General features: G+C 42.0%; 1 protein-coding gene across 1 annotated transcript in view; it reads right to left on the reverse strand.

Annotated features, from left to right (window-relative positions):
• VEGFC (vascular endothelial growth factor C) overlaps nt 1–25,382 on the reverse strand; it is a 204,194-nt gene that overhangs the window by 53,351 nt on the left and 125,461 nt on the right. The window contains exons 2-3 of the mRNA XM_040333737.1: nt 8,588–8,789; nt 2,777–2,967 (exon numbers count right to left, since the gene is read on the reverse strand). Of these exons, the coding sequence (XP_040189671.1) occupies nt 2,777–2,967; nt 8,588–8,789 (393 nt within the window). The remainder of the gene's footprint in view (nt 1–2,776; nt 2,968–8,587; nt 8,790–25,382) is intronic.

Here is a 25,382-nt window from a genome sequence, read left to right on the forward strand (position 1 = left end):
CAGGCCAGGTTTGCAAGATAACTGAAATACATCACAGGTGATATCATTTGCTCCTCAGTGATTGTGGTATTCTAGTCTGCATCTCCCCAAGGTAATACATAAAACCTGGCCTGTTAGTGGGCCCTGAGGACAGGGTTGATGACCACTGCCGTAAACCATGACTCGACCATTCAAGATGAAACAGGCTCGGGTGAGGACAGCGCTAGATCCCTGGACAGGTACGTTTCTGTATATTAAAAGTCAGCAGCTACAGTATTGGAGGAGACTGGGGCTCTTCTTTAAGCTGGCCAGGGACTGATTGAAATTTGAATGGTTCAGCGGGGAAGAGGCACATTTTTATAAGCGTGTGGCCATCCCTGCTCAACAGAAGTCAATTGTTGTTTGATTTCTGTCAAATAGACAAGTTGGAAATCTTTTCTTGATCAGTGGCTGTGGGCAATGGGTTGCAGCCCCTGATTAGTGTAATTTTACAGCTCAGTGTATGGCCTTTAGTATTAGGAGCTGATTCTGATTCTTATTAGCGGCTGAGATCTGAGGGTCATTAAAAATGAGAAGAGTAATCATGGTATCTGCACATCAGCCAGGGGAAATCAGGTCATGGCTAAGATGAAAAGCATTCCAAAACTGATTACAAATTCTAAACCCTAACTGGGTGGCATTTAGTCTGCTAAAGTACTGTGTATCTCATTGGTTACTCCTGGCAGTAGTCAATTGACGCCTCTGATACCAGAAAGTTGGGTTCAACCATCATAACCCCTATTAGTTTTATAATCGTCTTTGTTCCTCTCCTACTTTTAATATTCTTTTTATACACGTGCAATTTACTTGTATCCGCGCCTTAACATGATCACATCCATCCGTAGTAGTCAGTGGGGTAGATTCAGAAAGTAATTACGCCTGCGTATCCATAGATACGCAGCGTAATTGCTAAGTAGCGCCGGCGTATCTACTTTCTGTATTCAAAAAGCTAGATACGCCGAATGTAGCCTAAGATACGACTGGCATAAGTCTCTTATGCCGTTGTATCTTAGGGTGCAATCTGCCGCTGGCCGCTAGGTGGCGCACCCGTAGTTGTCAGCGTAGAGTATGCAAATTGCATACTTACGCCGATTCACAAACGTACGTGCGGCCGGCGCTCGTTTTTTACGTCGTTTGCGTACGTCGTTTTCACCGTAAGGCTACTCCTGCTAATAGGTAAGTATGGACGTCGTTCCCGCGTCGCGATTTTCAAATTTTACGTCGTTTGCGTAAGTCGTTCATGAATGGCGCTGGACGCCATTTACGTTCACGTCGAAGCCAATGACGTCCTTGCGACGTCATTTACCGCAATGCACGTCGGGAAATTCCCGATGGAGCATGCGCAGTACTTCGGCGCGGGAACGCGCCTAATTTAAATGATCCACGCCCCCCTACGGGATCATTTGAATTACACGCGCTTACGCCGGACCCTTTTACGCTACGCCGCCGCAACTTTACAGGCAAGTGCTTTGTGAATCAAGCACTTGCCTGTAAAACTTGCGGCCGCGTAACGTAAATGTCATACGTTACGCCGCCGCAGTTCTGCGCGCCCCTACCTGAATCTACCCCAATGTAAGCATTTTTTAAATATTCACTTTTTAATTTCAGTGCTGTGGATCTCCTGCAGCTTTTTCATGGTCTATGTGGACTTACTCAGGGCTGGCTCTGTTCTGCTAAGGGGACATCCCTTCACTTCTTGCAACAAAATGAGGGTCAATCCCATCTTAAAACAGTTATTGTCAGATCATTTGTTGAAACTGGATGTTTCACCCTCACCTCTTGCCTTGGTGACAACCTTAAAAATGAGGATTTTGCCTTTCATCTATTTTGCTGACGATGGTCAGTACAAGGATGAATCCCCCCAGCTGGAACAAAGACAGTAACCAAGCTGGAAAGAGAGTTTAACCCTTTCCTAATTGATTAAAAATAAAAGTTTTTCCTTTGCCTCTATTTTAACCCCTTACCTGACAGTGGTGTGGGTGGCCAAGGTGCTATATCATCCTTGTGCACGGAGGTAAGAATTGTGGACTCCTGGTTTGTTGGGTCTTTTTTAATAGTTAGCATTTTATGTTAGTAATTTCTCATTATAGCCTAAATAAAAAGGAACAGCTTGTCATTTCAGTGCCAGAAGGTTAACACATTCACTCCAGCAGCCGGTTAGATTACTGCTACTCCTAGTTAGTACGCTCTTATTTTTTTTTTTTTTCCAATGACAGTCTGATAATGCTTTTCATGAAAAGAAATCATACGAGTCCCACAAACTGCTGAGAGAACCTTAATATCAAAAACAGAACCTTTTCCAAATCTTGGAACTGCTTTTCCCCATAAGTAACTCTAGCGTGTTTATTATAACAAATTGGGTGAAAGTGGTCAGCATGACACAGTGTAAGCTTGAAATGTACTGCGTTTAGCCTCTGCCGCGCTTGTAAGTGAAGTGAACATACAGAATACATCTTCTTTTGCTTTGATCTCCACGAGTCCACAAATCACTGCCAAAGTTAAGGTTCGCTCAAACACATTTGATTTTAAATCCAAAACCACTGAGGTTTTCAGGCTCCAGCATTAACATTTAACTTCAAAGCTGTATAGGTTATGTGATGGATGTAATCTTAATTTCTTAATTAAATAGAAATGCATTAGAAGCACATTAAAAAGCTTCAGATGGCATGGTCCTTGGAATATGAACATCTATCAAAAAAGTATTGTATAGCTACTCACTTTATTCTACTGCAAAAATCTGGCTGTGATTAAAACTCACCGTTTTGCTGATATATGAGGAGCTAGTGTTCATACAGTGCAATCCTTCGCTGTTGCAGCATCCTCCACATCTGTACAGTGACACGCATGGAGGTTTAAAGAACGTGTTTGTCGGTGCACCAAATTCCTTTCCCACATCTACACACACTTCACGTGGCATGCATTGGGTCTTTCTCCATTCACTTTCAATACCTAAATAGGTACAAAATAATTGTTAGATAATGTTATAATGATCTAAATATATACAGCATATACTATATATATATATATATGTGTGTGTGTATATATATATATATATATATATATATATATATATATATATATATATATATATATATATATATAAAATGTTATAATGATCTAAATATATACAGCATATACTGTATATATGTATATATATATATCTAATATATATATATATATATATATAAAAAAAATATATATATATATATAATATATATATATATATATATATATATATATATATATATGTGTGTGTGTGTGTATATATATATATATATATATATATATAATTCTGTATATGCCAAATATGCTGCAGAAATCTCCCTCCACTAAGTCTGTCTGCAGTCATTTCAACTGTGGGCAGCTGAAGCTGCTGCCTGTTCACTTCCTGGATTTACACATACACACACAGAGGCACACCTCCAGCTCTGCAGCTCTCATTGGCCCCCCTCCCTTCCTGGCAAACTCTCACAAGAGCTACCTGTTCAGTCTCTGGAAAAGGAAGTTATATAAAATACCTCTACAAAACACAGACAGCAAAATAAATAAATAAATACATTTCCTAATTTATAAATAAATAAATACATTTCCCACTCTAACAAAAAAAGGTTGGGTTTTAGATATACTAAAAATATCATTAACTACATCCTAGCTAGTAGCAGTAGTCAAATACTGTAATAGTAACAAAATGCTGTAAATGAGGACAGTACAGTAGGTGAGGAAAACGCTGTATTTTGTTCTGACAATTAGGGTTCAAATTGAGTATATTCCAGAGATGTCATGCTTATGACCTACTGAGCTTTTTCTTATCATGGCAGCTTGGCAAAGTTAGTATATAAAATGGTCAGGTATGAGAGTCTCAGATGGAAGTAAAACATTGCTATGTATAGTACTAGTAGTGCTGGACAAGATTGGATTTATTGATGATTATAGTACGATCATTTTGGGATTTTTTATTTCTTTTTTGACTTAAAGCGGAGTTCCGACCAAAAATTGAACTTCCGTTTTTTGGACCCACCCCCCCTCCGGTGTCACGTTTGGCACCTTTCAGGGGGGAGGAGGGAGCAGATACCTGTGTAATCCAGGTATTTGCTCCCACTTCCAGGCATAGATCACCGCAGTGACCTATGCCACATCGGCGCCTACTCCGTCCCCCCCCCCCCGCTGTATTCTGGGAGACACACAGGTCCCAGAAGACAGCAGAGACCAGTGGGATCGCGCAGCATGATGTGTGCATGTGCAGTAGGGAACCAGGAAGTGAAGCCGCAAGGCTTCACTTCCTGATTCCCTTACCAAAGATGGCGACGGCAGCACCCGAGAGCCAACAGACAGATCGGCTTTGTGACCCGACATCGCGGGCACCCAGGACAGTTAAGTGTCCATATATTAAAAGTCTGCAGCTGCAGTATTTGTATTTGTATTTTTTTTCGGCAGAACTTCGCTTTAACAAAGCAAGACCAAGTACATTTATCTGGTAAATTCTTTATAAACTTTGCATATTAACACTTTCAAAAGACTGGTCTTTTAAATGTATATCCTACAATGGCTTCAAATACTCAGTATCACTTTTACCAGCCCCATTCACTAAATACAACGTTCTGTAAAATGACAGCAAGGTAAGAAGTGAAAATACTGTGTGATTGAAGTAGAACAGAGGCATAAATCACACACAACGATTAAGGGAGGTTTGGGTGGATTAAGGTCGTCATGCAGTGCTTGTGTCTAGTTTGATCTCTTGTTAATCCCCCCGGTTGCCAGGCGTACAGGAATTTGCAGTGTAGTATGTTGTAAATAAATGATTGGATAAAAATGTTAAGTTTATATCTCCTGAAACTTAGTTCTCAGAAAAAGTATACAAAGCTGCCAAAGTTGTTAGCAGCATCTAAATTCAACAAAGAAAAAGAGATCTGAACGGAAATATTCTTGGAACCAAGCTCATTGCTATGTAAGCCTTGGTGTACTATCTTCTCTTGAGAGCAACCCTTCTTTGTAAAGATGATCACAGCCCATTATAAAGATCTATGGGCTTCCTGAATGAGTGTTTTATTCTCCATTAGTCAATTTTTATTCCAGATTCATTTTTCTCGGGTAGATTTGAGTATAAAAAGCAGTACTAGGTTTTTGCTGTCAAAAATAACCAGTTTAGTTTAGCACACGTATTATACACAGTTTTTCTTCCCAAGACCTGCATGGTTGTGCCATGGAAAATAAACTTCTTGTGAAACTAACACAATGGAAAGTATAATATAATTTATGAGTCTGGTTCAAAAGTAAGGCAGGCCATAGATTATTCGATTTTTTTTCTTCCATCACGGGTGGAAGGAAAAAAAAGCACCCAATTCCCCCATCAACACAGTGCTAGTGTTGATGTGGGAATCCCTCCTGCAGCACTATTGTGTTCTGCTGGACTTGGGGAGGGAATGGTAGGGGGGGGGGGAATTGGTGGGTAAGGGGAGCCTTTCCGGTTGGCAGAACCCAATGATTACTGCTAGCAGCTAAATCCACTGGCAGTAATCACATGTAAAAAGTCTGACAGGCTGGTTGTACCCAAGTCGATCAATAGATGAACTAGAGTACAACCAGCTTGCCCACAGATCGATCAAATCTCGGTTGGTCCCTGCTGAACCAGCCGAGATCTGATTAATTTATTGCTGGCTTAACCGCTTGTCGACCAGCGCACAATGGTATGACTGCGCAAATGGGTGTACAGGTATGTCCCCTTTAAATCGTGGCTTAGTGGGCACGTGCACGCCCGCCGTGTGCTCCGTGACCGTGCCCGTGGCACCCGTGTCCGCCAGTGTACCACAATCGTGACACGGAGCTGCAGAACGGGGAGATGTTTATGTAAAAAAGGCATTGCCCTGTTCTGCCTAGTGACATGACAGGGATCTACTGCTCCCTGTCATCAGGAGCAGTGATCGTTGTCATGTCAGTGGTAGCGCATCCCTCTCACAGTTAGAATCACTCCCTAAGACAAACGTAACCCTTTGATCGCCCCTAGCATTTAACCCCATCCCTGCCAGTGTCATTTACACAGTAATCAGTTTTTTTTAATAACAGTCAGTCACGATAAAAATTGCCAAAATTACTAATAACATTTTGTTTATAAAAAAATGATATAAATCTATCACCTATTTTGTAGACGGTATAAGTTTTGCACAAACCAATCAATATACGCTTATTGCATGTTTTTTTTTAAACAAACATTTGTAGAAGAATACGTATTGGCTTAAACTGAGGAAGAAATTCATTTTTTTTATATATTTTTGGGGGATATTTATTATAGCAAAAAGTAAAAAATATTGCTTTTTCTTTCAAATTTTTTTTTTTATAGTGCAAAAAAAAAACCGCAGAGGTGATCAAATACCACCAAAAGAAAGCTCTATTTGTGGGGAAAATAACATAAATTTTGTTTGGGTGCAAAGTCGCACGGCCGCGCAATTGTCAGTTAAAGAGACGCAGTGCCGTATCGCAAAAAGTGCTCTGGTCAGGAAGGGGGTAAATTCTTCCAGGGCTGAAGTGGTTAAAGCAACATTAAAATATAAGTTCACCTTTGGGAACATGTTATATGTTTCCAGTGCTGCAGCTGTCTCCCACTGCCCCCCCTCCTTCCCTGTGGCAGTAGTACAGGGAGAAGTTCCCTGTACTATCTGTCACTGCTATGCCCACACGGCCACATTAATCAAACACACTGCTCTGTGTGTAAAAAAAATAATAAATGCATTTTTTTAACTGCAGAAAGATATGTATTTATTATTTTTTTGTAGAAAGGTGAACTTGTCCTTTAAAGCTTTGTTTAAAAAATAAATAAAAATAAAAAACATGTCATACCTAAGAGCTGGTTCACACTTCCGCGGCACGACTTTGGGGGCAACTCTGCAAGTCGTCCTGAAGACGACTTCAGAGGCGACGCACAAAATGACTTCTGTATAGAAGTCAATGCAGGTCGCCCTGAGCGTCGCTCCTATTAGAACGGCTCCATTGCATTGAATGGGACTCGCTCAGCCGCCTGACGAGTCGCCCCAGTGTGAACCGACTCTTACTGCAGAAGCCCTGATCCTCTTCTACTGGGTTCCCCTGCTAGAGTTCCAGGCCTCTCCACTTCGGTGAGTGCCATCATGGAAAGATGCTTTCCATGCATGCTCGCTCCTTAGCTGCCTTGTCTGTGTTTATAGACCAAGAAACTCTAACCCGTCCCTCGCTCCCTTGGGGGCGAGTACCGATTTTTATTGGCCTAGGCAAGGATGATGTCCCTTGCTCTATCCCCTCTCACATCCTCCTGGGAGATGTCACATGTCCCAGAAGGTTGCAGGACCATTCACAAAGTGCTACAGGAGCTCATGCATACGCAGTGCAGAGCTGGCTGTGGTTCCTCAGGAAACCACAGCTGGTTCCAGTATCCAAGATGCCAATGTCTGCGACACACAGTGGTAGGAAGAACAAGCTACACTAAAGCCTCGTACACACGATCAGTTCATCCGATGAGAACGGTCTGAAGGACAGTTGTCATAGGTTAACTGATGAAGCTGACTCATGGCCCGTCTCGCCCACACACCATAGGTTAAATAACCGATCGTGTCAGAACGCGGTGACGTAAAACACAACGACGTGCTGAAAAAAACAAAGTTCAATGCTTCCAAGCATGCGTTGACTTGATTCTGAGCATGCATGAGTTTTTTATAACTGATGGTTGTGCCTACTAACGATCAGTTTTGACCTATGCTTAGCAATCCATCGGTTAAATTTTAAAGCACGTTCCTATTTTTTTAACCTAAGGTTAAATAACCTATGGGGCCCACACACGATCGGTTTGGACCGATGAAAACGGTCCATCAGACCGTTATCCTCTGGCTATCCTATCGTGTGTACGAGGCCTAAGACAGCACTTGACCCCAGGTACTGATTTTTAAAAGGCACTAGCTACAGTATTAGTAGCTGCTAATTATTTATTTTTTTTCTATCAAACAGAAGTTCCCCTATAAGTTTTAATTCACTTTAACTTCATTACTAGCTGTTCTATTAGGCCTTCTTTACTGCATACATTGTAATCAGCAGACTATCAGGCTTATTCAGTAATGCAATGAACAGAGCAAAGCTGACGTGAAACATGCAGTAACTCAGAGAAACCGGTTTCTGGAAAGATCACTGAAAATCAATTCTGATTGGCTGCTGTGCCTTATGGAAGCCCATGTGTGCAACATACTCTATCTGCTTTATTGTAGAATTATATTTATATGACAAGGTAGGCTTATTTATATTGGGTAGCAAGTTAGCAGTTGTCATTGTCATGAGACATTGTTGAGAAGGAGGGATCCAGTGTTAATGGGTCCTAGACCTGTCAGTACAGATGTAGGTGTGATTGACAGCTTGGTCGTGGTAGAGGAAATGCACACTCGTTTATATAGGTTCCCTTCCACAGGGCTCTGTGCATGCAGCAAAGCACAGCATGCAGTTCACGTATGATCACGTGCAACAAGGAAAATATTCCATACAGCGTATACTCATTTCTGTTGTGCTATATTTATAAGGCAGGACCGATACCACTTTAACTATCCTCTGTCACACTTACTTTTCCAGATATCAGCATTGTAATTGTAATGTGCAGCTGCAAATTTAACACTATCATCTCTTCTAGAATCATAGCCGGACTGTCCTCCTTGCCTTAATTGACACTTGAACATCTTCCACGATTCGGGATAAAGCAGTGTCATAAGTTCATCCACGCTGGACACGGCCCGAAGTTGCTCCTCCAATTCTTTGCCAGGATGATCCTTTAGGAAAGAACAAAAAAAATATAGATTTTATTCTAGATTACAATGTTATCAATCTTTTCCAAAATTTTGGTGAGCATAATTAAATTCACAAAAATAATACTAGTTAACATTTAATTGGAGCTTGAAAAGGCAATTATACACAAAATATGAAACATTATTTACTGACACTTCATGATTTCTACCTCTTTACTGCCAGCATGGACATTGTGTGTCACATTAAATATAATTTGTACAACTGAATGCCTAGAAATAAAATACATCAGTTTGCCAACTAGAAAAAGTAGAACACTTTCCCCTGTCATTATCCAGATCAGTGTTGCCAACCTACCGGATTGAAATTCACTGACACATCATTGAAAATTTACTGGCAAAAAACTTTCCAAAAGTTACAAAATTACAGTTTTAAGTGCAAATTTCAGTATTTATGCTACAAACAAGTACAATATGCAATTATAAATGTGATTTAAGGTAGATATTATGGCAAAAACATATTTCTTATTTTATTTTTAATATAGTAAGTAGCTCAGGGACAGGACTCAGGAGGGCAAGAAATTAGAATGGGTAAGCACACACATGAAATTGACTCTCACAGTAACACTGACAGCAGTGTGCAGCAGCACCGATGGTGATGACATTGTACCGACACGTCTCGCTGTCACAGTGACAGTCTCTCTCTATACCAGGTGGTCCCTTCTGTCCACTCCAGTCCAAACAGCACTGACAGTCCCACTCCCAGCTTGCCTTGCTCCCATCCTGCAGACACATAAGCCTACGGCTGCTCTGATCTGCTCCCTTGCACCATGACATCACATGATACACTCAAGCACCACCTCTGCCAGACCCCTCGTCCCCGTCCCCCCGTCGGTGCTGCCCAAACACACTGTAGCAGGCAGTTGGTTGGTTTCGGCTGGCTCCGGACTAGAACTGCACATGTATCACAGCCTTATTATAAACTGGCAACCTTTTCCTGTCATGCCTCATACAAACGAAGGGAAAGCCGAGAACCTGCTTGCCAGATTTTTTCCCAGATTTTTCCCCCTACACACGGCTGGTTTGTATGTAGACCGTGTGTATGCTCCACCGCAGTGTTTCCCATAGGGAAACTGATGGGAAAAAGACCATCGGAATCACGGCAGAAAAAGAGAGAACATGTTCTAATTTTTCCCGCCAGGATTCCCGGCAGTTCTCCTGTCGGGAAAACTGGCATGGAGCATACACACGGCCAATATTTCCCGGCCAAAAGCTGTCATGACAGTTTTCCCAACAAGAAAACTAGTCGCGTGTATGAGGCATCACTGGCATTTACTGGCAGCAGAAATTTGCCCATTTTTTTTAATAGAAAATTAATTGTGTATGTAATCAAGTTGAAGAACTATTTGCAGTTTATAGGCACAGTGCCAAAATCCATGTGTAGATACTTAAGGGATACAATCAGTTTGGTAATTTCAAGTTTATTATGCCCTTTCTTCCTGGCCTTCTTCCTTCCTCATCAAAGTAAACATTAAATATCAGACCTGAGATTTAGACAGCAGATTTTTATTGTCCGACCAGGCCAGGAGTCTGATAGTTTAAAATGGCCAGAACTGCCGCAGTCTGATAGGGTAAAATGGCCAGAACTGCAGCAGTCTGATATGGTAAGATGGGCAGAACCTCAGCAGTCTGATAGGGTAAGATGGGCGGAACCTCAGCAGTCTGATAGGGTAAGAAGGCCAGAACTGCAGCAGTCTGATAGGGTAAAATGGCCAGAACTGCAGCAGTCTCATAGGGTAGGATGGCCAGAACCGCAGCAGTCTGATAGGGTGCGATGATTGAAATCACAGGAATCTGATCGGGTAAGATGGCTAGAACTTCAGCAGTCTAGCGGGGAAGAAGAAAAAAATATCTTAAGCGCTAGCCAATAGTGAAAATAAATGAGATGAAATAAAATATATGTGCAATCAAACAAACTGCTGCTCAAATCTATATGTGCTAACGACAAAAAAGTGAATTGAATGGGTGAAAGGTGATGAGCGCAATCAATGCACTAAACAGTGAACGACAGTGAAACACTGATTAAATGTATGCAAACAAAATAAATAGAACCATGTGAAAATCAAATAGGAAATGTGAATGAATTCCAAAACATTGAATAAGATTGACACCAATTAAGATAATGTGTAAAAAAAAAAAAAAAAAACACTATATGTGACAAATCACACAAATGTGTAAAACTAAAAAATGTATCCAAAAAATATATATCCAATATATAGCCCCATCCAAAAAAACAGCTGTCAGATGAAGATGGTTAAATGGCAATATAGATGAGTCTTCACAAATGATGGGCTCACAGAGCGCTTACCTCCCTCTTGTGGGAAAATCGCCTGAGAAACCCTCAAACCAAATGAATGGAGACTGCAACGTCCTGTCAGCTGTATTATGGATCCTGGTCCTCAGAAATATGGAGACTCGCCAAGGAATGCAGATGTTATCAAAAGGAAAACAAAAACATGGAGACTTCCATCGTTAATGTATATCAAACAGAGAGGGGGGTTTATTACGAGCTAAAAACTGCTTACAAGCATAAAAATCAAAAAACGCCGAATACAAACACTGCCGGCCGGACGGGGTTCCGCGTCACTTCTGGTCACGTCTAGCTAATGTTCCTTACGCGTTACGTCACAACACGTGACTTCATCAGAGACATTTAATCAGTGTTTAACTGTCGTTCACTGTTTAGTGCATTGATTGCGCTCATCATCTTTCACCTATTCAAGTCTAGCGGGGAAGATGGCCAAAACAGCAGTAGTCCGATAGGAAAAGATGGCCAGAACCACAGCCATCTGATAGAGTAAGATAGTCAGAACTGCAGCAGTCTGACAGGGGAAGATGCCCAGAACCGCAGAGGTCTGAGGCCCTGTACACACGATCAGACATGTCCGATGAAAACGGTCCGCGGACCGTTTTCATCGGACATGTCTGCTGGGAGCTTTTGGTCTGATGTGTGTACACACCATCAGACCAAATTCCCCGCAGACAGAAAACACGGTGACGTGCGCGAACCAGGAAGTTCAATGCTTCCACGCATTTCGGTCCGATGGTTAGGTGTACTAACCATCGGACATGTCCGACGGACAGGTTTCCACCGGACAAGTTTCTTAGCATGCTAAGAAACTTTTGTCCGCTGGAACCCTGTCCGCTAGGCAGTACATACGGTCGGACATGTCCGCGGAAAATGGTCCGCGGACCAGTTTCAGCGGACATGTCCGGCCGTGTATACGCGGCCTGATAGGTGAAGATGGCCGGAACCACAGCAGTATGACAAGGGAAAGTGGCCGGGAATGTAGCTGCCTAATGGGGAAGATGACTGAGGGTGGGAAATGACTGGGATTGCAGCAGTCTGACATGGGCAGATGGCCAGGATTGAAGCAGCACAGGGAAGAGGTGGTCATGGATGGGCAGCTCCTGCATAAATATAAGCAATGCAACACAGTAAAGTGTTGGCAGGTTGCATGATGTGGCTTTTGGGTTGCATGTTGGGCGCCAGGCCTTAAGCCCAACATTTTCCAACCAAACAATGTATTTGCTAATTGATGCTCTAAATTAAGTAAAATCCCCAAGACAGACCACTGAGCTGAGTAGAGAAGGCATGTGAGCAAGCACATCTGTCTGTATAGGGAACCAGTAAGCAAGCAAATAATAGGAAGGCTTACGTTGACTTCAGTGAATCAGACCCTGTGAGTTGCTTTGCATTGAAGATTGACAGACAAAAAAGATTAGCCATAAGATCCCTGACAGAATGTAGAATGATAATGACAGCAGCAGCCGAGATATCTCACAAGAAAAAATGACTTGTGTTAATGACTCATGTCATCATGTGGTAAACTCATCTTAAGAACCGTAAGTCAATGAAGAAACTAAGCCAAGCAGGGATAGAACTTTTGGTCAAAAAGTCAAATTTTTCTCCATATAAATCTTTAACACTACAAACAACCACATAGTTGGATGCAAAGTATCACCAGATATGCCCAGAATTAACACTCATCCTAGATCTTCGTGTGCATGGCAAGATTTCAAACTATACCCCAAAACATGTTCAACACATATGACTTGCCAAGAATTATACAATTTGTGCTATTTTTAAAGCACCGTAAAATAATCAAGGCAGCTTGTAGATTCCAGATGTTATTTCTCAACAAATAAAGCTGTGTGCTTCAAGCTATTGTTTTGAGACATGAATCTGCTCGTGAACAAATAAAAAAAGACATGCAATCTACATACACGTTGATAGCTTTGGTTGAAATTGTATTTGTTTCACTTATCTTCCACTATCTGCCTCCCTCTCGAAAAGTACTGTAGGGTCAAAATTCTTATTTCTTTGGCAAATTTCCATTGCGAGGTTGATGCTAATAATTTGTGTTATGTTTTGTTATGCCATCGCTGGAAAAATGGAACCGTTCAATGACCGCTGCTTGAAATATTACAAAATCATGTATAATATTTCTATCAGTGTTTACAAAGGCTAATGCAATGTGTCATGGGGATAGACATAATAAACATGTCCGTTATGTCATCGGCCTGTGGATTTCAAGCTGTTGCCTTCTTTTAAAAGATAAATATTTTCATGATAAATGAAAAGTATTTTAATTACCACAGGCAATTCATGCAAATTACAACATCTAATACAGGGGGAAGATGAATGCCATAGGACATGCCATGGGCCATGTCTCCAGGGTTGGTAAAACAGTGCTGACCACAAATATATTCACAAGGGAGTTTGAGATCTTTTCAGCTGGGGCTCAAACACAGATATATTAATAGTAGTCACTTTTTTATTACTGTTGTGACAGGTTCTCTTAAGCCCTGTACACACGATCGGATATCTGATGGAATCTAATCCGATGGATTTTTTCGTCGGATATCCAATGAAGCTGACTTTCATCAGTCTTGCATACACATTATCAGACTAAATTCCGACCGTGCCAAAACTAGGTGACGTACAACACTACGACGAGCCGAAAAAAATGAAGTTCAATGCTTCCGAGCATGCGTCGACTTGATTCTGAGCATGCGTGGATTTTTCTCAGACAGACGATCGTATTTTTCTATTGTTTTTTTATCCATAGCAACAATGTAAAACATGTTCTATTTTTTAACACCGATGGAAAAAAGACAGATGGGGCCCACACACGATCGGTTTGTCCGATGAAAACAGTCTATCGGTCTGGATTTGCTTCCATGGGGAATCTAAGCCATTGATACTGTCCATGTCAAAAATGTTGATTGCTCTAGTTTCACATGCCAGAATCTTATACATCTAAGAAGATTCTAGTGGTTTGGGGTCCATGCATATTCTTAGTTTTCCTGATGGTTTCTTTACTGTTACCAAACTGCTTAACCTCCCTGGCGGTATGATTATTTCAGATTTTAGGTACAATTATTTGCAAGGAAATTTGGCGTTTTATATTGTAGGCCTGTAATTCTTAGGAATAACTCACTTAAATCTGACCAAACAAGAGTCTAGTAGGCATCCCGGGTATGACATTTTTTTAAAAACAAAATTATAAATTATAATATAATAAATAATTACAAATAATTATAACAAATAATAATATAATTATAATAACAATTATTCAATAATGTAATCAACTCAAAATCACTGAAATTTGCTCAGTTGCAGAATTGTCGCTGTCATTACTTTTATTTTTTTATGACGAATTTCCCCACAAATTGCTATCGCTCAATTCTGCAAGTGATTATAATTTATTATCGCTGTTTTCTAGCTGCTCTAAAACCATTTTTGACATAAAGGGACCCTTTTGGTTGCTATGGACAATCTCCAGTTTGCAGGCAGAAAGAACAGTTTTTATTATACAAAAGAACATGTAGGACACTGGGCAGACCACTAGGGACAATCTATAAGATTACAGTATATTGTATGTAATGTGTTTGCTTACTTTTTTTAATTTGGCGCCGTTCTCTGCCCCTGTGCGTCGTAACGTTGCAGGGATCGGAGATCGGCGGCACACGGGCACTGTTAATCGAGCAAGGAAGACACCGCTTGCTCACACAGCGCGGTGGCATCGCAGGTAAGTAAACACTGCCTGTGGATGCTGCGAGGCGAGCCTGAGTCTGGCTCGGGGTTACCGATCGCAGCACAAAAATTTAACCCCGAGCCAGACTCGGGAATACCACCAGGGGGGTTAACCAGCCTGTGCTTTTGAATACTGGTGCCATAATACATTTGGCCTACCTATGGAACCTTTAGTTCAGAGGTCTCCAAACTTTCTAAACAAAGAGCCAGTTTACTGTCCTCAGACTTTAATAAGGCTGAACCATTGGGAGAAAAAAATGGGGTTTATTTAATAACTATGGGGTTTATTTAATAACGGCAAATCCACTTTGCACTACAAGTGCACTGCACGTGCACTTGAAAATATACTTGGAAGTGCAGTCGCCCTAAATCTGAAGGGAAGATATGAAATGAGGGGAAGCTCTGCTGATTTTATCATCCCATTATGTACAAACAAAAATGCTGTTTTTAATTTTCCTTGCATGTCCCCCCCTGTTATTGTACATCATAAGTTTCAGGGTGCTTTTGCTGTACATCATATATACGTGATTGTAAGGCTGAGAAATTACATTGTATATTAATTACAGAGTAAGAAATAACATTGCATCCTGCTCCACAATCCAGACAAAATCGAATGGGTCTGTCCATTGAGCTGCAAAATTATCCTCCTTGCCACAGACTCTGAGTATCTGACCATATTCTGGACATTGCTCATTGTCTCCTGTTTTCCACTATAATAACATTGAACTTTTGTATAATGCTATGTGTGTCCTTTTTTTATATTCAATCTGTTTTATTAAAAAAAAAAAGTAAAGATACAGTGTACTTATTTATTAAAATCATCATCACAAATGGCCTTGGTGTACAAGAAAAAAAAGCAGAAATGCAACAAAATTTCAACATTATACAATCCAGAAAAAACATCAGATAGCAAAGTACATACATTTAGTCTGCATCAAAGAAATTGATTTTAAACCAAAATTCCATTGTAAAGCTAGTATCCATCACAGTGATTCTTACCAAAGAATAAACTGAAAAACAACCAAGAAGGGTCTAAGAGACAAGACAGAAATTCAAAGAAGAGAAAAGTAAGGGCTCTTTCACACGGGCGGCCCGTTCAGGTCCGCCTGCCAGTTTTTTAGACGGACCTGAACAGGCGCTTCGTGCTCCTCTATGGAGCCGCGAATGTCAGCGGTGACATGCCTGCTGACATCCGACCCGCTCCGATCCGCCAAAGTGTGACGGAGGAAAAACCTACTTTTCCATCCGTCTGGCGGATCGGATAAGGTGAACACGGACAGACGGTCCGTGTTCATCCGATCCCCCCATTTTCTGGGATTTAGCCATGGCCATCTTGTCTGCTAATAATATAAAAAGATCAGTCTTTCCAAATTATGGGGTACATTGTCAACAGGTTCATTAGGAAGGGCATTTGAGGTAACTGTGAAATAGGCAGCCCTGTGACTCTTCGCAACAAAGCAAATATACCATTCCAGAATCCCCTAAATTTAGGACACTCCCACCAAATATGATCCATAATGCCTAAGAGATCACATTTTGAAAATACAGGTGGAGACTAGATACCATCTTGTTAGTACTTTTGCCTTGTAAACACGACCGTTTTTCTCGGCAGGAAAAAAAACTTAGTTTTTCCCGAAGGGATTCCTCCCAAGCTTGCCTTGCATACACACGTTAGGGCCAAATACCACCGTCCAAAGCGCGGTGACGTACAACACGTATGATGGGACTATTAGGGGGAAGTTCCATTCAAACGGCACCACCCTTTGGGCTGCTTTCGATGATCCTCGTGTTAGTAAAAGTTTGGTGAGAGACGATTTGCACTTTTCATGCGCTGCATTAAACGATGCAATAATTTGCAGCATGACGAATGTGATATCTCCATTACGAACGCTAGTTTTACCAGAAAGAGCGCTCCTGTCTCCTACTTGATTCTGAGCATGCAGGTTTTTTTTCCGCTCGGAAAAGCATACACACCACCGGTTTTCACGACAGGAAAAGAGAAAGCTGGTTCTCTTTTTTTTCCCGTCGGGGAAACAGCATTGGAGCATACACAGGTCCGTTTTTCCCGGCCAAAAGCTCTCATGGCAGAATTCTGGGAAAACCGTTTGTATGAGGCATAAGAGTTTGGTTTTGATCAAGGTGACAATTAAGTTTCCTTTAAAAGAAAGTTGATAACAACTATGTCAGTATGATAGATCCTTGTCAATAGAAAGATCTTTGTTACAATCTGTCATATATGAAAATCTGTTCAGGGCACTAATTAACAGCCCCTCGGACTCAAAACTTATGAACGCCATTTTTCATATGATGTAAGCTTCAGAGCAGCAAAGAGATCAGACCATAAAGAGTGTAATGAGAAATTTGAAAAAATCAGAAGGTTTCAGATGGGGGGATTCCCAAGTTGTCTTTACAATGCTGCAGTGTGAAATGTCCTCTAGGGGTAAAAAAAATCCAGATTCTTTAAACCCTATGTCCAGCCACCACTGAAACCCTTTGGTATCTAGAAAAGCAAGATTATTAAAAATTTAAACCAATGGGCAAAATGAAGACGTAAGGTTCTTGTTTTGTTGCAGCTTGCCCTATATAGATAAGAAATGGAAGGAAGTTGGTGAAGGTATGGGTGACCTCTGCTGTGGAAAATGCTATTTTAATTAAGGTGTAATGGGGAGCCGCCTGTCTTTCCATTGTTACCCATTCAGGTTTCCCCCTCCGAGAATATACTACTGATAATTGTGCCTATTGGGAAGGTTGATAATATAGTAAAAGTTTTGGCAAACCAAGCCCACCGTGGGATCTAGAGGCAAAACGTTTATTTTTTTTGATAATCTGTAGACTTTACTACCCCAAACAAAATGTACCAGTTTGAACTGACATTTGAGCAAATCAGATCATGGAACTGCAACAGGTGCGCAAGGTCATTTTGATCATATTAATTCTACCTATCCAGTACAGATCAAATAAAACTCTGATCTGGCCACATCTGGAGTATTCCGTCCAGCGCTGGTCCGGCCATATCTGGAGTATGCGATCCAGTTCTGGTCACCGGTCCTCAGAAGGGATGTGCTAGAGCTGGAGAGAGTCCAAAGAAGGGCAACTAAATTAATAAGGGGTTGGAGGACCTCAAATACGAGGAGAAACTACAAACAATAAATGTATTCTCGATGGAAAAAAGATGCTTGAGAGGGCAAAAGATAGTGATATACAAAAACCTCAATGGTGACCCCAGCATAGGAAGAAAGCTATTCAATCTCAGGGGGAGTAAGAGGACACAGGGCCACACAATGAGATTGGAGAAGAAGTGGTTTAATCTTAAGCAGTGCAGGGGGTTGTTCACTGTCAGGGCGATAAGAATGTGGAACTCCCTTCCACAAGTGGTGGTGTTAGCCGTAAGTATTGATATTTTTAAAAGACTCTTGGATGTGGATCTTAACCACTTGCTGACCAGCCGCCGTCGTTTTACGGCGGCAGGTCGGCTCCCCTGCGCGAGAGCATGTAATATAACGTTGGCTCTCGCATAGGCCACTAGGGATGCGTGCGCGCGATCGCCACCGGGCACCCGCGATTGCTCGTTACAGAGCGGGGAGCTGTGTGTGTAAACACATAGCTCCCAGTCCTGTCAGGGAGAGAAAAGCTGATCTTCTGTACTAGTAAAAAAAAAAAAAAAATGCCATACAAATACCCCCTATTTTGTAAACGCTATAACTTTTGCGCAAACCAATCAATAAATGCTTATTGCGATTTTTTTTTATGAAAAATATTTAGAAGAATATGTATCGGCCTAAACTGAAGAAAAAAAATGAAGAAAAAAATGTTTTTTTATATATTTTTGGGGGATATTTATTATAGCAAAAAGTAAAAAATATAATTTTTTTTTTAAATTGTCGCTCTATTTTTGTTTATAGCGCAAAAACTAAAAACCACAGAGGTGATCAAATACCACCAAAATAAAGCTCTATTTGTGGAGAAAAAAGGACGCCAATTTTGTTTGGGAGCCACATCGCACGACCGCGCAATTGTCAGTTAAAACAACGCAGTGCCGAATGGCAAAAAGTGCTCTGGTCTTTGACCAGCAATATGGTCCGGGGGTTAAGTGGTTAAAGAACACAACCTACAGGGATATGGGAAATTATTATCAACGCGGACACACACACACCTACACAGGTTGAACTGGGTGGACTTTTTTCTTTATTCAACCTTACCTACTATGTACCTATGTAAATATGGACCAATGCTGAAAATCAAATTTACATTCAAAAAGCACTTTCTGATCCTCTAAGGCCTCTTACACACGACCGAGTTTCTCGGCAAAAACCAGCAAGAAACTTGCTGGGAGATATTTTTTTGCCGAGGAAACCGGTCGTGTGTAAATTTTCGTTGAGGAAACTGTCGAGAAACTCGACGAGCCAAAAAGAGAGCATGTTCTCTATTTCCTTGACGGGAATGGAGAAAATTGTCTTGTCGAGTTCCTCGACAGCCTAACAAGGAACTCGACGAGGAAAACGATGTGTTTCGCCCGTCGAGTTCCTCGGTCGTGTGTACGAGGCTTCAGATCAGTTCCCGCTGACACCAATGAAATTTTAAGCTCTCTGTAAAACGGGGATTTTTCCTACTGACAAAAAATATCAAGAGCATTCTTCCCACTGACCATCATACCAATGTGCTATGAGCTGTAGATATATAGCCGGATTCAGGTAGAGTGGCGTATATTTGAGCGGGCGTAGCGCAGCTCATATGCGCTACGCTAACGTAACATAGAAAGGCCAGTATTCACAAAGCACTTGCTCCGTAAGTTACGGCAGCATAGCGTAAATGGGCCAGCGTAACCTACACCCAGCCCCATTAACGTACGACTTACGCAAACGACGTAAAATCCGACGGGAGTTCCGACGTCCATACCCTACACGACTTAGACCAGCTATTTGGTGTTTTATCTTTACGCCGGACGTACGCCTTACGTAAACGGCGTATCTAGGTCATTTACATATTCGGCGCGTAAATCAATGGAAGCGCCCCTAGCGGCCAGCGTAAATATGCACCCAAGATACGACGGCGTAGGAGACTTACGTTGGTCGTAGGAAGCCAAAATTCAGGCGTAACTTGTACTGTGATTACGGCGCATAGATACGACGGCGCATCCGTGGACTTACACAGCGCATATAAAGATACGTCGCGTAAGTCTTTATGAATCCGGGCCATAGTAATTATTAACAGAGACATTGAAAATTATTTCAAAGCTTATTAAAAGATGTAGAAAGGCTGATCTACATTTACACTGTGACTTTCTACACATTGTATAGCAGCAGCGTGGTTCACATTATAAAATATTTCTATCTGTACGGAAATCTGTTCAATGTGCAGCTGTGTACAAGTGACAGATACTTTTAAGGGAGATTTTCATCCATTCACTTGACTAAGTAAGAGTGTATGTGAAAAATTTGAATTCAGAGTTTTTAATGCGGTGTGGAATCTAAACCATGTGTGTTGCAGAATTGCTGACTTTTGTGGTTAGTGTGAGTAAATAATGAAAGTAACAGTTATTCTTGTGCAAAATCTCAAAGATGTTTATGAAATCAAACAAACCGATATGAGCAGCAGCTTACAAGCAAAGTTCTCTTAAAAATAGTCTACAAAAATAAACACGGAATTTCCAGCTGCTATAGCTGGGATATATATGTAAGCTCATGGCGGGTAGCTCTACCTTGATTTCTTAAAAATAAGAGATTTTTTAGTCAGCCTGAGCCTATGGTATCCAATTACAACTCAACCTACAGTAGTATAAAGACTAACAAAACCTGATCTAAAGGAATTATGGTTGCTCAGGCGTTACTATAGGCTACAGCACAACACAGCTCTTAGCTCCAACAATATACAGGCCTGACAGTCACAAAGGATAGTTAAATATCAGAAAATAGCTTTTTTGGACTGACAGTTCCACCGGGGAATAACTGCATTTACCACAGGATATCATGCAGTCATCTAGGGTGGAATCTATTAACCACTTGCCGCCCGCCAATGACATATTGACGTTGGCAAAGTGGTTGTAGAATCCTGACCGGACATCATATGACGTCCTCAGGATTCTGAGCCGCTGCGCGCCCCCGGGGGCGCGCATCGCGGCGATCGTTGTTGCGGGGTGTCAGTCTGACACCCCGCAACACCGATCTCGGTAAAGAGTCTCTCACAGAGACTCTTTACCATGTGATCAGCCGTGTCCAACCACGGCTGATCACGATGTAAACAGGAAGAGCCGTTGACGGCTCTTCCTCACTCGCGTCTGACAGACGCGAGTAGAGGAGAGCCGAACGGCTGCTCTCCTGACAGGGGGGGTTCGCGCTGATTGTTTATCAGCGCAGCCCCCCCTCGGTTTGCCACACTGGACCACCAGGGAAGCCCACCCTGGACCACCAGGGAAGGGCAAACTGAAAAAAATGCCCCCCCCCCAAAAAAAAAAAAGTCCCAAAAAATAAATAAAAAAAAGGCTGAAAAAAATAAAAATAAATAAAAGATGCCAATCAGTGCCCACAAATGGGCACTGACTGGCAACATAGGTGCCGCCCCACAGTGTCCATCAGTGCCACCCCACAGTGTCCATCAGTGCCACCCCACAGTGTCCATCAGTGCCACCCCACAGTGCCCATCCATGCCCAGTGCCCACCTATCAGTGCCCATCGGTGCCACCCATAAGTATCCATCAGTGCCACCCATAAGTGCCACCCATGAGTGCCCATTTGTGCCGCCTATGAGTGCCCAGTGCCACCTATGAGTGCCCAGTGCCGCCCATGAGTGCCCAGTGCCGCCCATGAGTGCCCATCAGTGCCGCCCATGTGTGCCCATCAGTTCCGCCTATGTGTGCCCATCAGTGCCGCATACCAGCGCCGCCAATCAGTGCCACCTTATCTGTGCCCGTCAGTACTACCTCATCGATGTCCATCAGTGCCATCTCATCAGTGCCGCCATATCAGTGCCCGTAATTGAAAGAGAAAACTTACTTATTTACAAAAAAATTAACAGGAAAAAATAAAAACGTAATTTTTTTTCAAAATTTTTAGTCTTTTTTTAGTTGTTGCGCAAACAAAAAAAAATCGCAGAGGTGTTCAAATACCACCAAAAGAAAGCTCTATTTGTGTGGAAAAAAGGGCGCCAATTTTGTTTGGGTACAATGTAGCATGACCGCACAATTGCCATTCAAAGTGCGACAGTGCTGAAAGCTGAAAATTGGCTTGGGCGGGAAGGTGCGTATGTGCCCTGTATGGAAGTGCTTAAAAGTGATAGTGACCCTCAGTTTTTAAGCACTTTCAGCAGATGATTAAAGAGGTGTTCCAGCCTGTACAAACAAAACATTAAAGTCAGCAGCTACAAATACTGTAGCTGCTGACTTTTAAGATAAGGGCATTTACCTGTCCAGGGACCCAACAATGTTAGCTCCCCAAGCTGACCCCTCCATTGGATTCGAGTGCAGGCGCCGGCATCTTCACTAAGGGAAACAGGAAGTGAAGCCTTGTGGCCTCACAGCCTGTTTATTACTGCGCATGTGCCAGTCCCGCTGTGCTTTCTGAATGGCCCTGCTGTCTTTTGAGACCTGTGTGTGTGTGTCCCAGAAGGCAGAAGGGGGAAGGAGAAGGGGCCGGAAATTTCGTAGATCGCTGCACGATTGTAGCGATCTTACACAGAAGTTGACGTGGGCACCTGGTTTTGACAGGTCTCTACTCTCCCCCCGAAAGGTGCCAAATGTGGCAGCGGAGGGGGGAAGGAAGCAAACAAGCAGAGCTTCCCCTTTTGGGTGGAGCTTCGCATTAAGCACTTAAGGAGTATGCAGCTTCTTTATCTTTTATTCTTTGCTTACTTTCAAGTTTAAGCTGGTTCCATGACCACTGCCCTAGCATCCTATGGGGCCACTCTTGCATTAAGGGACTAGAGTTGTGTCTTCCTACACTGTGTGCATCAATAGAAACATACAGACACTAGGCTAGAACCGCTACTCCCTCTTTCTCCCGCTCTCTTCGCCATGCTAATAGACAGACTCCAAAATGCATTGTGCACTGTTAACTTTTTCCTTTGATGTTCAGGGAATCAGTACTGAAAATGTAGACGTCAGTAAAATTGAAAGATCTAAACTGCAAGTGCTAGAGTAAAACTTTTACCAAATAATTTACTGGGGGGTGGTAACTTAATTGTTCTCAATGTCATCTAAAAACACTGAGGGCCAGATTCTCAGAGGAGATACGACGGCCTGACTCAGAGAAACGACGGCCTGATATAGAGATTCATAGAATCAGTTACGCATAGATTTCCCTTAGATCCGACAGGCGTAAGTCTCTTACGCCGTCGGATCTTAACTGCATATTTACGCTGGCCGCTAAGGGAGTGTACGCTGATTTACGTGTCAAAATATGTAAATCAGATAGATACGCAAATTTGCGAACGTACGCCCGGCCGACGCAGTACAGTTACGCCGTTTACGTTAGGCTTTTCCCGGAGTAAAGTTACCCCTGCTATATGGTGGCGTAAGTGTGGCGTACCAATGTTAAGTATGGCCGTCGTTCCCACGACGAAATTTGAAAATTTTACGTCGTTTGCGTAACTCGTCCGTGAATGGGGCTGGACGTAATTTACGTTCACGTCAAAACCAATACGTCCTTGTGGCGTATTAGGAGCAATGCACACTGGGAGATTTCCACGGACGGCGCATGCGCCGTTCATGAAAAACGTCAATCACGTCGGGTCATATAACATTAACATAAAACACGCCCCCCTGTCCCACATTTGAATTAGGCGGGCTTACGCCGGCCGATTTATGCTACGCCGCCGCAACTTACGGAGCAAGTGCTTTGAGAATACAGCACTTGCCCATCTAAGTTGCGGAGGCGTAACGTAAATCGGATACGTTACGCCCACACAAAGATACGCGGATGTACGAGAATCTGGCCCTGAGGGTTTAAAGTGGTTATAAACCTAGTTACACAACTTGTACCTACAGGTAAGCCTATGATAAGGATTACCTGTAGGTACTGTAAAAATCTCCTAAACCTGCACAGTTTAGAAGATATTTACCATATATGCTTGCTCCGATGTCAGTTTTGCTCTCACCTTAAATACATGACCCTTATATAATAAAAGCCTTTAAATGGGGTCCTTTTTCCTCTAGGGCCTCTCTTTCTCCCTTGCTCAGATCCACCAATATGGTCCCTTTGTTTGGTGCGCTCTGACAACAACATCTTCTGTTTACCACTCCTCCTAGTCCATAGTGTCACCACAAAAAGAACAAACACTCCATAGTGCTTTACCATAAAATAATACCTTTATTTCTGACCCACGGATACAGCACAGAACCAAGAAGGTTCCGGCTAGTAACTGCATATTCTGTATGGGAGTAAAGCATGCTGACGTCATGCAAGGCCCTGGCCTTATGCACTTTGGCACAAGGACACGTGTCTTCCTTAAGGGGAATCTCAGAAAGATAGCAAAGTATGTTCCTATCCTACCTACAGTGAGACCATGAAGAATGAACATACCCAACCTTTCTTACCCACTCCCGAGATCGGCTATGGACTACGAGATTTGTAGTGTGTATGGAGCAGTGGGTGGCTATGTTCCTACATACAGTGAGACAATAGAGAACAAATGTAGCCACTCTCTAACAGGAAATTAGATCTCAGCAGCAAAAGAAAAAAACAATTTAGAGATTTTGATGAGATTTTGAGTTAAAGGAACACTAAAGGTTTGTTTTTTATTAGATCAATTGATTGCTGTAAGCTAGAGCATTTAAATATCACTTACCTCGTTTTTCCTTTTGACCTCCAAAATACAGTAATCCAGGATTGAAAATGCCATTTCCTGTTTCTCCTCTTCTTGCTTTCCACCAGCATCTGAGCCGTTTTGCATGGTGGAAAGCAGAATGTGCTCACCCCCTCCCTATGACTACAGCCCTGCGTGAAGATGCTCTCTTATCCCTCACAGGCATGGAGGCTAAGCCTAATGGGAACTGTAGTTCCCATTAGGCCGTGATGTAGCAAGAATGAATGTGCACCGCAAACCAGGAAGTAAGTGAGAATAATGATTCAGGAGTGACGGAGGTGAATAAAACAGCTCGATTTCAACAGGTATCAAACTTGTCATAATGCAAAACATTATTTTTTACTTTATCAGCTACTGTCAGACTTTAATTTAAGAGGAAAATATTTTTGTCTTTACAACCCCTTTAAGCATATGGGCTTAAAAATAACTTTTTTTTTCTTTCGGGAGCTTAGTGTCACTTTAAGTAAAGCTGTTGCTTGGCAAAACACAGGTTCTCAGTCTACAGTATATACTTTAATAAGAAATTTGAATGGTTACATATTTACATTACCAATTCGTCTCACCAATTCTTCACAAATGATACATTACATTGATTATTTTCTTACTTAAATGTGTGAAAGTTTTCAATGTTAAAAATATGTTTACAATGTTTATCTAAGACCAACTGAAATACAAACCTTTTTTATAAAGTTATTTCTGGAGCTTAACCTATTACATGGTTGCCC

This window comes from Rana temporaria, chromosome 1 (assembly GCF_905171775.1).
Source record: "Rana temporaria chromosome 1, aRanTem1.1, whole genome shotgun sequence".
NCBI lineage: Eukaryota > Metazoa > Chordata > Amphibia > Anura > Ranidae > Rana > Rana temporaria.